The sequence below is a fragment of the Mobula birostris genome, chromosome 9 (assembly GCF_030028105.1).
Source record: "Mobula birostris isolate sMobBir1 chromosome 9, sMobBir1.hap1, whole genome shotgun sequence".
Lineage (NCBI taxonomy): Eukaryota > Metazoa > Chordata > Chondrichthyes > Myliobatiformes > Myliobatidae > Mobula > Mobula birostris.
The window spans coordinates 62,332,165-62,348,002 of NC_092378.1; the positions used below are offsets into that span (position 1 = coordinate 62,332,165).

The following is a 15,838-nucleotide window of genomic DNA, read 5'->3' on the forward strand; positions in this document are numbered from 1 at the left end:
TACAGCATGTGCTATTGCTTCATAGTTCCAGGAGCCCAGCTTCAATCCTGATCTCTAGTCCTGTCAATGTGAAATTCACTCAAACATCCTTTGACCAATTGGTTCCCCCATGTGCGGCTGTTTCCTTGTACACCCCAAAGACTTGCTGATTGGTGAATTAATTATCCATAGTAACTTCCTCCTAGAGTAGGTGGGTGGTAGGAGAATCAGAAGAAAATTGATGGCAATTGATAGGAATTACAGAGAGGTAAGAGAGAGAATGGGATTACTCTAAACTGCCATAGACATGATAGGCTCATGGCTGAATTCATCAGAATTTCTTTGTCATGTAATATCAATTATCTGCATTAGTATATTACATCAAAATAGATGTTATCAACTTGTAGATGTTTAGTCTGCTATATATGTTTCTATCATCATCTCTTTGTGAACTATATTAATAATTTGAATCTGTCCTAGTGCAAATTGTGTGTTTACTCATTACTTGGAGGAAGTGAGCATGATGTATCACTCTGAAGGATTTTTTTTTTGCAATCAGATATAAGGAACTATGAGTTATTTTCTACAAAAACAAAATGCTTAAGTCACTTGAACAAAACTGAGGTATTATAAGGAGCTTTATCAAAGACCACTAAATTCTAGCATTGAAATAGAACAGAACATGTTGCATTTATTCAATGGATCATGCAGCATCCATAGAGAGTAAAGCAGTTAATCTTTCAAGTTAAACAGGACAGAAAGCAATCTGATGAAAACACTTGAATTATTTAACTTGTTCTCTCTCTGTGGATGCTTCTGACCACCAGAGCACTTTCAACATTTTTAATTTCACATTATCAACATCAGAAGATTTTACACTTCTAATATTATTGTTTTTAATATTTCCAAAGCAACTACCTCATTTGATCAGCACCTTATGATATGGAACTTGAAGCCTCAGACAAGAGCGTACCGATTTACAGGACACAAAGATGCTGTGATGTGTGCCCAGTTCTCTCCGTCAGGTCACCTGGTGGCATCTGCTTCACGGGATAAGACTGTTAGACTCTGGACGCCAAATATGTGAGTAAAGTTACCGAGTCTTGAATTTAGCAATGTTGTACAAATCCTCGTTTGATGCAGATAATTTTGTTACCAAAATAGCATTAAAATGCCAGATTTCTCATGGTATTATTCATGCCGGGTTGTGGTTATCACTATTGAAGTGAAATAAAGGGTGACGTAAGAATTTTAAAGCTTTAAAAAATGTCGTAGTTAATGCGATGCTATTATAGCTCTGGGTGTCAGAGTTCAATTCCTGCACCATCTGTAAGGAGTTTGTGCATTCTTCCATGACCGTGGGAGTTAACTCCAGGTTTCCAACCACAGTCCAAAGTTGTACTACTTAATAGGTTAATTGGTCCTGTAAATTGTCCTGTGATTAGGCTTGGGTTAAATAAGTGGGTTGCTGGGCGACTTGGCTTGTTGGGCTGGAAGAACCTTTTCCATGTATTTTAAATAAAATAATTTTTAAAGTTGCATCTCAGTGATCTTTGTCTCTCAGACTTCCACGCTCACTTTGCTTACCTATCTCATTTTAATTTGTTTTTATTGAATGTGGGCATTATTGGCAAGGGCTGTATTTATTGCAACTCCTTAAAACAGGGGTCCCCAACCTTTTTTGCACCGCGGACTGGTTTAATATTGACAATATTCTTGCGGACTGGCCGACTTGGGGGAGTGTTCAAGTAGGGTTAAACTCACCACAACATGTCTTTTACAGTTCTCACTCCCAAATAAGGGACAAAAGTAGCAGTCAAATACGGGACAGTGTTTACCCCGAAAAAGACTACCATGACCATGAAGCCCTGCACGGGCACCTGTGTGCACATGCGTGTATGTGCCGATTTTTTTTTCCACAAATCGGTTTTGACTTGATCTTCCCAACTACACTGTACATACATTATTTCTACTTTATATAGGCTGTGTATTTATCATATCATTCCTGCTTTTACTATATGTTAGTGTTATTTTAGGTTTTGTGTGTTATTTGGAATGATTTGGTAGGTTATTTTTTGGGTCTGGGAATGCTCAGACATTTTTCCCATACAAGTTAATGGTAATTGCTTCTGCGCTTTACGCCATTTCGGCACGAAAGGTTTCATAGGAACACTCTACCTTAGCGGGGGAAATATGGGACAAGAGCAGTCCCATATGGGACAAAAACCAATTTAGCCCAATATACGGGATGTCCCAGCAATACGGGACAGTTGGCAACCCTATGTTCAAGTTCAACAGTGCATGACAGGGAATGAGGAAAGGTGCAGCTGACTTGTATCGTTTCCTCGTGGCCCGGTAGCACATACTTTGCGGCCCGGTATTGGTCCGCGGCCCGGTGGTTGGGGACCACTGCCTTGAAGAACTGAATGAATGGAGACCTGGAGTCAGACTTTGCTGGGTTTGAAGGCCTGTCCTGAGTGTGTGAATGGGAAAGGGGCTTATTTTCCTGGTGGTGTTATGTCTTGCTTTGTTGTTGTTGCTTATGTATGTTTCTGTGCATCAAAACATACAGTGAAGTGAGTTGTTTGTGTTAACAACCAGTATACCCAAAGATGTGCTGGGGCAGCCCACAAGAGTCGCCACACATTTTGGCACCAACACAGCATGCCCATAATGTGATAAATAAGTGTGAATATAATTACTCTTGAATGTTGTGGAAAGATTTGAAGTCCTTCAGTCCTACTGGTAGGTCTTTGTTCTTAAAGATACCAAAGGACTTGTTCATGATATTCTAACCAAAGGGGTTGAAGATAGTTCTGGGCTAATTATTTTGCAAGGGACGGTTGTTCTACAGGTGATAAGAAAATGGACTTGACAAGACACCTGCTAATTTTAAAGTTCTTATGAACAGTGCTCTTAACAGCAGTAGGCTAGGGCTGGCCTTCAAACACCCAATCCATCGTTTTTTGACAATGGAGAGATTTCCAACCTATCCCCTATCCCTGTCCTTCAATAGTTATTTTCATTTTTAACAGGGTTCCTTGATGCCACATTTTGTCAAATGCCACCAGTGATGTTGGTTCCAAAGACTGCTTACACATCTCCTAATTTTCCTTTGATTCACATCTGCTGTCCTGTGGACCTCTTAGTTCTCATGTTACTTTATTTCAGCTTTTTAAACTGCTGTGTTGCTATTGGAACAGGCAAATGAGATTTGAAATAATATTGGGGCAAATGGATATGTAGGCAGTTTGGACTCACTCCTAACAGGCCAAATGGATAGCAGAAAATAAATGAAAAAGGTGGAGATAATAGATTCAAAAATAATTAAACAAAAGATCGTTAAGAATGTGTGGGCAAACCATTAGTCGAGGCAATATAACTGCTAAATTTTCCATGTTATTTATTCTTGTCAATAGAATATTTTAGTTGTAATGTACTTAAATCAATAGGCAAAGACAATTCTGTAGTGAAATAATAAATTGTATTTACTGTTACTGTTTTTTAAAATTCTCCCTTAATTGCATATTTGCAGCTTTGAATATGGTATAATACCTGACAGGATGACTTCATTATTATAAACATTTTGGAAAATGTTTTGCTTTGTGTGTGGTAGGTCATGTCTGTCTAATTTCATAGGTATTTGACAAGGTCCCGCGTGGAAAGTTCATCAAGAAGGTCCAGTTGCTTAGCATTCAAGATGAAATATCAAATTGGATTAGACATTGGTTTTGTGGGAGAAGCCTGAGAATGGTAGTAGATAGTTGCCTGTCTGCCTGGAGTCTGTGACTAGTGGAGTGCAGCAGGGATTGGTGCTGAATCCATATCATTGATCTGGATGATAATGTGGTAAGCTAGATCTGCAAATTTGCAGATGACACCAAGATGGGGCTATAGTGGACAGCAAGAAAGGTTATCATAACTTGCAGTGGGATCTGGTTCAGCTTGAAAAATCGACTGAAAAATAGCAAACAGAATTTAATACAGACAAGTTTGAGACATCGTCCTTTGGTAGGAACAACCATGGTAGGTCTTACACAGTGAATAATAGGGCACTGAGGTTTATTGTAAAACAGAAAGTTCTGGGAATACTGGTCCAGAATTCATTGAAAGTGGCGTCACAGGTAGATAGGTTTGTTAAAAATGTTTTGGCATATTGGCCTTCATAAATCAAGTATTGAGTGCAGGAGCATATTATGTTGAAGTTGTATAAGACATTAGCGAGGTCTAATTTGGAGTGTTGTGTGCAGTTTTGGTCACCTACCTACAGGAAAGATGTAAATAAGGTTGAAGGTTCAGGGAAAATTTACAAGGATGTCCTGGATCTGGAGGATCTGAGTTATAAGGAAAGTTTAAATAGGTTTTAGGACTTTATTCCTCAGAACGTAGAAGATTGAGAGGAGGTTTGATCAAGGTATAGAAAATTATGAAGGGTATAGATGGGGTAACTGCATCTCAGTGTGGTATGGCAATTGTCTGGTATCGGGCCGCAAAGCACTCCGGCGTGTGGTGAAAACTGCCCAGCGGATAATCAGCATCCAATTGCCCACCATTGAGAACATCTACCATAAATGCTGCCTGGGCAGGGCGAAAAGCATTATCAAGGATGCATCTCACCCTAACCACGGACTTTTTACTCTCCTCCCGTCCGGTAGACGCTACAGGAGCCTCCGCTCCCGCACCAGCAGGCACAGGAAGAGCTTCTTCCCTGAGGCTGTGACCTTGCTGAACCTCACATCACAGCGCTAAGCAGTATTGCACCCATATTGTACTGTCTCAGTATTTTTATATTTGTGTGCTGTAGCACTTACTTCTTATTCGCAGTTATTTTGTAAATAACACTATTCTTTGCATTTCTGGTCAGATGCTAACTGCATTTCATTGGCTGTTTATCTGCACTCGGAACAATGACAATAAAGTTGAATCTAATCTAATCTAGTTCAAAACCATCATCTTCTCAAAACTAATCAATAAGCTTCTGGACCTTGGCTTCAATACCGGCTTGTGCAGTTGGATCCTGGGTTTCCTCACTTGCAGAACTCGTTCAGTTAGCAAAAACATCGCCTCGAAGATCTCCATAAGCACAGGTGCACTTCAAGGCTATGTGCTTAATGCGCTGCTGTACCCACTTCTCACTCATGACTGTGTGGCTGAGCACAGCTCCAATACCATATCCAAGTTTGCTGATGACACCACTGTCGTAGGCCGAATCAAAGGTGGTGACGAATCAGTATATAGGAGGGAAATTGAAAATTTGGCTGATTGGTACCACAACAACAACCTCTCACTCAATGTTAGCAAGACCAAGGAGCTGATTATTTACTTCAGGAGAAGGAGACTAGAGCTCCATGAGCCGGAGCTCATCGGAGAATCAGAGATGGAGAGGGTCAGCTACTTTAACTTTCTAGGATTTCCAGAGGACCTGTCCTAGGCCTAGAATGTAAGTGCAATTATGAAGAAAGCATGGCAGTGCCTCTACTTCCTTGGGGGTTTGTGGAGATTTAGCATGACATCTGTAAAAATCTGTCAAAGTTTTAGATGTGTGGCGGAGAGTATTTTGACTGGTTGCATTACACCCTGGTTTGGAAGCACCAATGATCTTGAACAAAAAATCCTACAAATAGTGGTGGATACAGCCCAGTCCATCACAGGTAAAACCCTCCCAACCATTGAGCACATCTACATGAAATACTGTTGCAGGCAGGCACCATCCACCAGCAGGGACTCCCTCCACCCAGGACATGCTCTCTTCTCACTGCTGCCATTAGGAAGAAGGTACAGGAGCCTCAGGACTTGCCATCAAGTTCAGGAGCAGTTATTACCCCTCAGCCTTCAACCTCTTGAACCAAAGGGGATAATTTCACTTAACTTGCCCCATCATTGAAATATTCCCATAAACTATGAATTCACTTTCAAGGACTCTTCACTTCATGTTCTCAAAATTTATTGCTTATTTATTACTATTAATATTATTATTTCTTCTTTTTCTATTTACACAGTTTGTTGCCTCCTGCACTCTGGTTGAATGACTTGTTGGGAAGCCTTTCATTGATTCTGTTACGGTTATTATTCTATAGATTTATAGAGTATGCCCAGAAGAAAATGAATCTCAGGATTGTATATGATATACAGTATATGTAGTTTGATAATAAATCTTCTTTGAACTTTTGAACTTTTATCTTGAAATAGGTTTTAGGGTTGGCACAACGTACAGTTCTAAATTCTATAAAGGTGATTTTCCTTAATGAAATTGCCTTGGGAGCTATAATTATAAAGTGAATTAAAATGAATCACATCAATGGATTTGATTATCTTTTTTCAATTATGCGTGTTTTTTTCTGTGTACACTGCTGTCATGTCAAAAATGATAGAATAGGTTGTCCAACAAATTTGTAATGTTCATAACTAATTATTGTAATCTATGGATCCTCTTTAAAAAGAGTTTGCATTTGAAGTGGATGGGGTGGCAACACATCCTTACCCTTCCAACAGTTGGTTAAGTTTTAACATCAGTATAAGTTAGTACACGACTCTCAATATTCTTGATACTTCACATAAGAGTTAGAAGAATGATAAATTTTCATAAAGTATTCTAAACACGAGATTTTATAGATGTTGGAAATCCAGAGCATCACACAAATGCTGAATGAATTCTGGCTTCTTCCCCCTTCTTTTCTAGTCTTGAGAAAGGATTTTGGCTTGAAATGTCGACTGTTTATTCCTTTCCTTAGATTCTTTCTGGCCTGATGAGTTCCTCCAGCATTTTGTATGTGTATTACAGATATTCTAGCAGACAATACACCGATGTTTATATCATGAACATTCATTTTACTTATGAAAGGTATATAATTTTACACTACACCACACAAAACATTTATCCACACTGTGCATAATTATTTTGAATATGAAAATTTAAAAAATGGAAAGTAAGTAATTTCAAGTATGATAAGCAAGAGGTTTATTTTTGTTTTTAACAATAGCCCAAGACAGTTCTCAAAATCAAAAATGGTTATTGCTTTCCTACATTATTTGGTATGCCTCCTTTAGAAAATGCTATGTTCTGTTTTGGTATCTTCTGTTTAGCAAAGGGGTATCAACAGCATTCACAGCCCACGGTGCCACAGTTCGCAGTGTGAATTTCTCCAGCGATGGTAATTTCCTGGTTACAGCAGCTGACGACAAATCAGTAAAGGTGTGGAACGCTCATCAGCAACGGTTTTTGTTGTCCTTTAAAGAGCACAATAACTGGGTGCGCTGTGCTAGGTAAGTTTATGTTAGAGTGGCTGACTTAGTAAGCCTTATGGAAACTGTTAAAATTTTAGTTTGATATTTGTTTTCTTTCCTCTAGTGATTATATAATCAAATCAGTACATAATTTGGAAGATTGCTCTCTGTAGTTTGAGCTTGATTACGTTGACTGTTTTATTTCAATGTGTGTTTTGGCTTTTTGTTTTGGAATTGGTTTATTATTGTCACATGTACCAAGATACAGTGAAAAACTTGCATACTGTTCATACAGATTAGTTCATTACACGGTGCAGTGAGATAGAACAAGGTTTAAAAAAATAGCACTGCAAAATCAGCTAACTGCTACAGAAAAGTGTAGGTGTGAGATCATAATGAGAGAGATTGTAAGGTCAAGAGTCCAATTTATTGTACTAGGGAACCACTTAATTGTCTTGCAATAGTGGGATAGAAGTTGTCCTTGAGCCTGGTGATGTGTGCTTTCAGGCTTTTGTGTCTTGTGTCCAATGGAAAAGGGGAGAAGAGAGAAAGTCTGACATGGGTGGGGTCTTTGATTTTGCTGGATGCTTTACTGAGGCAGTGAGAAATATAAGCACAGCTGTGATGTGCTGAGCTATGTCCAAAACTCTTACAGTCAGACTAAGGCATTATGCATCCAGATAAGATGTTTTCTATGGTACGTTGATAAAAATTGGTAAGGGTCGACAAGGACATGCCAAATTTCCTTAGCTTCCTAAAGAAGTAGAGGCATTGGAGAGCTTTCTTGGCCGTGTTGTATATGTTGGTTAGGTCAATACAGGCTATTGGTGACTTTGACTCCTGGAATGTGAAGTCCTCAACCCTCTCAATCTCAACACTGATGTAGATATTTGTGAACTGTTTAAATTATAAATTTAGAATTTTGCATGTGCAAATATTCACTGATATCAGCTAAAGTTGCAGTATACTGTTCATAATGTTTGCAAAATCATAATTTGTACTTTCAAGATATTTTAGTTAACCTGCTTTCTAAACAAAAACTCAACATGTATGAAAATAGTGCATTTGTTATGTTAACTGAACATAGCCCTTCAATGATGCAACAAGCAGAATTGACAGAGGGATCCAGGAGCGGGAGCGAAGAACTGGCTGTTGCCTGTGCAGCAGTCCCCCCCCCCCCCCGTGTCACTGATATAGTCCAAGGGAAGGGCAAGTGTCGTCACAGAGGTTGCCAGAGTGAAGTTGTAAACAACATCAAACTGCCCTAGGGACCCCGGCTCCAGATTTCTTCCTCGGGGTTTACTCACGAAGCCTTTCCCATGGGTGGGTATGGCCGCAAAGCAGCGGAGGTTTAAAATCAGAGTTTTCCTTCTCCTAGGCGGGCTGCCGTCCAAGGCTGATGAGCCCCACCCTCCTGAGAGGGGATCCTGTAGGTATAGGATATTAGAATTTCCATAAGACATCTGACAAGGTGCCACATGAAAGGTTAGTGCACAAGATAAAAGTTCATGGTATTGGGGGACGTATGTTATCGTGCATTGAATGTTAGTTATCACTTATAAAACAAAGTCAGAATATCGAATTAGTAACTTTACGGGTGACAGCAAAAATGTTAGTGTAGTGGATGGTGAAGGAGGTTATCTAAAGTTACAACAGGATCCAGATCACAGTCCTGGGTTAAGGATGAAAGGTGAAATGTTTATGGGGAACTTCTTCACTTCAGAAGCTGGTGAGAGTGTGGAACAAGCTACCATTGGAAATGGTGAATGTGGGTTTGATTTCAATGTTTAAGAGAAAGTTGGAAAGTGTATGGATGGGGGGGAATTGAGGGCTATGATCCAAGTGCTGGCCATAATAATAGTTGAATAATAGTTTGGCATGGATTAGATAGGCTGAAGGGTCTGTTTCTGTGCTGTAGTGTTTTATGACTCAAACTGGGAAAGTGGGTAAAGGAATGATCAATGGAATTTGACAAGTGTGAAGTGATGCATTTTGAGAAGTTTGCCCAGGATCAAGTCATTCACTCTATGTCCTGCCCTGGTTTGACTTGTACAACAGGGAGGCCTAGGGGTTTATAAGTGCCTGGAGACTGAGTGCAGGATGTTCAAGTTTGCTGATGACATGGAAGTACTTAGGAGACTATGTTGCAATAAGGATATTTAGCATCAGTAGCAAGATATGGATAGGTTAAGTGAGTGGGTAAAAGCTTGTCAAATGGAGTTTAATATAGGAGAGTGAAGTCATGCTCCCTTGTCAGAGAAATCTAAAAGCAGACTATTACCTAAGCATTTAGCAAAGCCTTTTGAAACTGACATCAGAAAAATTGCAATTGAGTGAAGTGCAGATGGACCTCTGCCTACTTGTGTACAAATCATGCACTGGTAGGCAGGTGATTAGGAAGGCAAATGGTATATTGACCTTTATTGCAAGCAGATTGGAATCCGGAAGTGGGTAAATATTGTTACAGTTGTACAGGGTACTAGTGAAGTGATACCTGGAGTATTGTGCACTGATTTGGTTTCCTTATTTAAGTAAAAATATACTGGCATTAGTGGCATTCCAAAGAAGATTCACCAAGCTAATTCCTTTCATGTCCTATCAATCAGCTAAAGAAATTAGATCTTGAATTCTTTGGAGTTTAGAAGAATAAAGAATGATTTTAATGAAACATATAAGGTCGTTAAGGTCACAGCAGATTACGTGTTGAGATATTTCCACTTGTAGAAAATCTTGAATGAGGGAGCATAGGTGAAAGTTAAGGGGCTGTCATTTAAAACTGAGATACATATGAACCTCATATGATTGGAATTCTCTATCCTTGAAGATTGTAAAGGTTCGAACATTAAAGAGGGAAATTTTGAAAGATCTGGAATTGAGGGCTTGAGGAACTATCACAAGAGGAAACGAGGCCTGTGACAGATTGTCCATGATCTGGTTGAATAATGAGGCAAGCTTGAGGCGCCGAGCCACTTGCTCTTACTCTTATTTTCTTATCTTTATTTAAAGTGTAGCATTGCTCTCCAGTGTGCATTTTTTAAACCTAACCCAATGCTTGTAAACAAAAATCAGTTCACTATTGTATACTATTAGGGGATGTCAGGTATTAATATTCTTGTAAGCAGATGTTATCAAATGTCCAACCATATCTAAAGGGTCGTTTTACTGGTTTGAAGTATAAAAGTTATCTTTTTTTTATCTGACTGTATTCTTATTGTATTTCAACTGCATTATTTTGAACAGGTTCTCACCAGATGGAAGGCTTATAGTTTCCTGTAGTGATGACAGAACTGTTAAGATCTGGGACACAGCGAGCAGGGAGTGTATCAATACTTTCACTAATCATGGGGGGTAAGTTGATACTCTTTTGTACCAAAGGATATAATTATTCCCACCAAGGAGGTTTGTATGTTCTCTCCATGACCACATTGGTTTCTCGGGATGCTCTAGTTTCCTCCTGCATTCCAAAGGCGTACGTGTTAGTAGGTTAATTCGTCACATGGGTGCTGCAGGCTCATTGCGCCTCAAGGCTCTACTACTGTGCTCTTATTTCTAAATAAATAAATAAATATTCAAATCCTCAGTAAGAAATTTGTTTAGAGAAGCAATGGAAACCTTGTGGCATAACTTGCAAATGCCTTAAGGTTTAGAGTCAAATTGTAATGCTTAGCTATTTACCTCAACTTGTTCATTAAACCACTGTTCTTACTGGGTAAAACTAGTAAGAAATTTATTGCATTCTACATTTTTGCTGATACCCAAATGTGTGATATTTTTTTTGACCTAGGTTTGCCAACTTCGTAGATTTTAACCCCAGTGGGACCTGTGTAGCTTCAGCAGGAACCGATAATACTGTGCAACTTTGGGATATCCGTATAAACAAGCTGCTGCAACATTATCAAGGTAATTAATTGGTACTCTTAAGTTAGTTGTTTTATTTTTCAGAATGTCAGTATAATCTTTATGGAAGAACTTGAATGTCATAAATTTGTAGCATATTTAAACTAACCCATTTTATTCCAGGTTCACAAAGTTAAAGGCATGTTAATGACATGATTAATCCACATGTTTATATATCAGTTTAACAGCTTTTATTGTGTGATTGATCCAGATATTATCGTTTCTAATGTAATCTAAGTTGATATTGCCTAATACCTATTCTTTATTAATCATGCTTGGTAAAAACATCTCAAAGATTTGTTCCATAGTTTCAAATAAAACTCTAATTCATTAGTTGCATAACTCTTAGTTACACAGTTCCTAAGTTTAGTTTCACAACTTCCAGAACTCACTACTTTTATTCAGGTTCAAGTTTATTGTCATTCAACCTCACACATACTAAATAAAACAATGTTCCTCAGGGACCAAGGTGCAAAACACAGTACATATATCACATACAGCGTAAAAAATAATATTAACACTATTAACAGATTTTAAAAAGTATTCTGTAGTTGACATAAGTGCATAAATGACAAATAGTTAGATACTGTATACAACAGTATACTGCCACTGGTGCTGTCTTAACTGACCAGTAAGATAGCGATGCAATCAATTGCAGCGGCTTCTACCGGCTCAATCATGATGCCAGTGTCATTTTTTACACATTTTTAAGGTCATAAGACCCCACTGGACATTAAGAACTAAAAGTACTGCAGGTCTATCCCATCAGCATGTTGTCTGTTGATTGAGAAAATGAAGGAACTGGAGTCTGTGCAGATCGTGCTGCTGTCTGCATCAGAGGAGTCAGTGAATGAAAGAATTCTGCAGTTTGACAGTGAGTGATCGTCTTAGTCGCTTTTCTTGTGATCACAAGGCCCTGTTGGACATTGTTAATGTGGAATACAGCAAGTTATATTCACTGAATTATTGGTGGATGTTGGGGGAGCTGCGTGGCTTCTCTCATAGGGAGGAGTCGGCCTCAAGCCGTGGTGTTGCTTGTTTACAGCCACCCAGGAGAGAGGCATCACAGTCAGTGTGCTCCACTGGAGGCAGTGTGGCACAACGCCCAAGCTGGAGTTGGTGCTGCCCCCTCTGTTCGCTTGGCAGAAGATGAGCTGTATTGTGTTCAGCTGCGGACTGTTGCAACATTGAGACTCAGGTCTTGGACTATATAATTTTTTCGTGTGTGATTGTATTTTACTGATACCTTATACGTGCTTTGTACTGTGTGTGAGACTGTTGGTACTATGTTTTGCATCTTGGCCTGGGAGTAATGCTATTTCGTTTGGCTGTATTCATGTATGGTTGAATGACAAGTAAACTTGAATAAATAATGTATACTGGATGGTCAGAGGGTATTCAAAAGTTTCACAGCCTGGGGAAGAAGCAGTTACGCAGTCCAACAGTCCTTGTTCTTATAATGTGGTACTTTTTGCCTGACAGTAGGAGGTCAAAGAGATTGCAGAACAGATGGGAGGGGTCCTTGACAGTTGTAAGGGCTCTGCGAATGCAGTGCCTCTGGTATATGTCCTGGATGGAGGGGGAGAAACCCTGATGATTCTCTTAGCGGACCACACAGTTGCAGGGTCTTGGCAGTCAGGTACCATGCAATTCAAATACCTGTATTGCTCTAAATCAGGACTTCCCTACCTTTTTTTATGCCATGGGCCAATACCATTAAGCAAGAGGTCTGTTGACCCCAAGTTGGGAACCAGTGCTCTAGATGAACTTGACAATTTCTTCTCCAAGTACTTGACCTGGGGTCGTCTTCTGTGATGCTTATTCTGCAGAGCTGCTGTTTCTGATCATCTTGTGAAGCACTATTTTATACACTTCTCTTCATGCCTCCTAGATATTGATTTGTTTTTTTAGCCAATGGTATGTCTATAAGTCCATTACTTATATGAATTTGTTTCTTTTGGGTTGACTTCCGGGTCATCAAGGGAATGGCGGCGTAAGGAAAAGGTCTCGACAAAAAAGAAGGTAAACTGCCCCATAATCGAATTTAGACAAATACTTAATATTGCATAACTATATTAATAAAAGGGGCAAGGATGATGTCTAAGAACAAGATTAAAAAGTCCGCTCCGAAGGCTGATAAACATAAAGAGACGCAGCAAGGCAACGGGCCTAGCTCCCCCATGGCAAGCCAGGACGGAGATAATGAGGGGGAATCGGTGACTGTGTCCTTGATTCTCGGAGAGATTCGCGAATTCCGACAAGATAACAGCAAACAGCTGGAAGATATTAAAGGAGAAATAGTAAAAACTAACTCGCGGATAGATGAAGCCGAAGCGAGGATTGTTGGAATTGAAGAGAAGCTACAAAACGCAGAGAAGGTGATAGCAGAAATGCTGAAGCTGCAAAACCAGCTCCAGTGGAAACTAATAGATCAAGAAGGCTGCTCGAGAAGGGAAAATGTGAGGATTTACGGAGTTCCCGAAGGAACTGAAGGTAAACCCGGATTGATGATTCCCTTCGTGGAGAAGCTACTCAGAGAACCTTGATATACCGGCCACAAAAGACCTACAGATAGAAAGAGCTCACCGCACGTTGGCACCAGAGCCTCCAGCAGGCGCCCAGCCCAGATCGATTCTGGTCAGATTTCTCAGTTACAGAACGAAGGAAGAGGTGCTTAAAAGGGCATGGCAAAAGAAAGGTTTCATGTGGAACAACTGTAAAATCAGTTTAGACCACAACTACGCACCGGGGATTCTTGCCAGACGGAAGGAATATACGGAAACACGGAGAGTCCTGAAGGAAAACAACATCAGATTCCAGACCCTGTATCCAGCTCGGCTGAGAGTCTTTTACGACGAAGGGACAAAAACTTACGCTACGGTGGAGGAGGCAACGTTGGACCTGGCGGACCGGGGACTACCTATTAAAGTTATCACCCAACCGGAGTCGCTACTGGAGAGGATTCGGCAGAAGCCGTGGCAGTTAGTGAGGCGAGGACACTCCACACGAACCAGAGTGTCAAACTACAAGGAAAAACTGCAAATATTCAGACGCAAATGTACAGAGAACACAGATTAATTAAGAGAAATGACTAAAAAGAGTAAATCGGACTTAAAGGTAAAATGAAAACTGGTAACTGAAAATAAACTAGACGGAATAACTTGAATGATAGCAATATGGTCGAGACATAAATAGGAGAAAATTCTCTATGATTATTCAAACTGCTGAGGGCCCTCTAACACAGGGTGAAGATAGAGGTTATCCCTCTGAACTGAGGCGGGTCGGTGCTCAGGCCTCACTGTGGGAAGTCGGGAAAAATTTTCAAATGTTGCACGTTCAAAAATGTCTAGGGTGTGGTTATATGTCTTGGTTTACTGTTGAGAAGGGATTGCTTACTGTTTGGTTAGAAAAGGAGAGTTTTTTTTTCTACTAGAGAAAAATGCAAACTGAACTGGTAAAAATAATTTCCTATAATGTTAATGGGGTTTTGAATCCAATTAAAAGAAATAAGATTATGTCTAAATTGAAAAAAGAGAGGGCACAAATAGCTTTCCTCCAGGAAACACATATGAGCCAATCTGAACATGGAAAATTAAAAAGAATGGGCTTTAAGCATGTATTTTATTCATCATATAAATGGAGTCACAAAAGAGGGGTAGCTACTTTAATATCAAGTACTCTTAATTATGAACATATTTCAGAGACTAGAGACAAAGAAGGACGGTTCGTAAAAATCACAGGAAGAATAGAAGGTACAGAAATAACATTGCTGAATGTTTATGCTCCTCCAGGTTGTGAATGGTCATTTTATAGACACATTTTTGACCTAATGGTCAGTTCTCAAGGGGTAGTAATTTGTGGAGGGGATTTTAATATTAGATTAAATCCTATATTAGATTCTTCAAGAATAATTACTCAGAATAAACCTCTGACTCGGAAAGTGAATTCATTGATGGAGGAGTTGGGAATTATAGATGTCTGGAGGGAATTATACCCTACTAGTAAAGATTATACATATTACTCTTTCCCTCATTCAGCCTATTCAAGGATAGACTATTTCTTTATCTTTAATACAGATAGACTCAGGATAAAAAACTGTAATATTGCAACAATTGATCTGTCAGATCATAGCCCAGTCTCTATGTCTCTAATCCTGGAAAGGAAAATGAGGAAAACACTATGGAGGCTAAACTCACATATATTCAATAACCCGAAAGTAATGGAGAGATTAAGGGGAGAAATCAAAGAATATCTAGACCTTAATGACACGGGAGAAACATCACCAGTGATCTTATGGGATACATTGAAAGCTGTACTGAGAGGGAAAATTATTTCCATTACCACTCACATGAAAAAAATCAATGCACAAAAATTAGCAGACCTTCAAGGAAAATTAAAACAACTTCAAGTTGTAGATAGCAACAAAAGTAATTCAAATCGAAAACAGGAAATTAGGAAATTGCAAAGTGAAATTGATGATATTTATACGTTGGAAACTCAAAGAAATTTTCTTTACCTGAGACAAAAGAACTATGAAGTAGGAGGTAAATCAGCTAGATTATTAGCATATAAATTACAAAAACAACAAGCAGACAATACGATTCATAAAATAAAGAATCCAAAGACAAAGCTTGTGGAGAGTACAATAGGGAAAATTCAAGAGAGTTTTGAAACATATTATTGAGAGCTGTACTCCCAACCCCGGGCCCCCAGTGAGCCCTATATAGACAGTGTATTG

The 15,838-nt window shown here is 39.3% G+C and overlaps 1 protein-coding gene across 2 annotated transcripts in view; it reads left to right on the forward strand.

Annotated features, from left to right (window-relative positions):
- The window catches only part of poc1b (POC1 centriolar protein B), a 103,135-nt gene that overhangs the window by 28,197 nt on the left and 59,100 nt on the right, over positions 1-15,838 (forward strand). For both annotated transcript variants that reach the window (XM_072268162.1, XM_072268163.1), the window contains exons 3-6: positions 891-1,062; positions 7,063-7,242; positions 10,444-10,551; positions 10,988-11,103. In XM_072268162.1, coding sequence (XP_072124263.1) covers positions 891-1,062; positions 7,063-7,242; positions 10,444-10,551; positions 10,988-11,103 — 576 coding nt within the window. The remainder of the gene's footprint in view (positions 1-890; positions 1,063-7,062; positions 7,243-10,443; positions 10,552-10,987; positions 11,104-15,838) is intronic.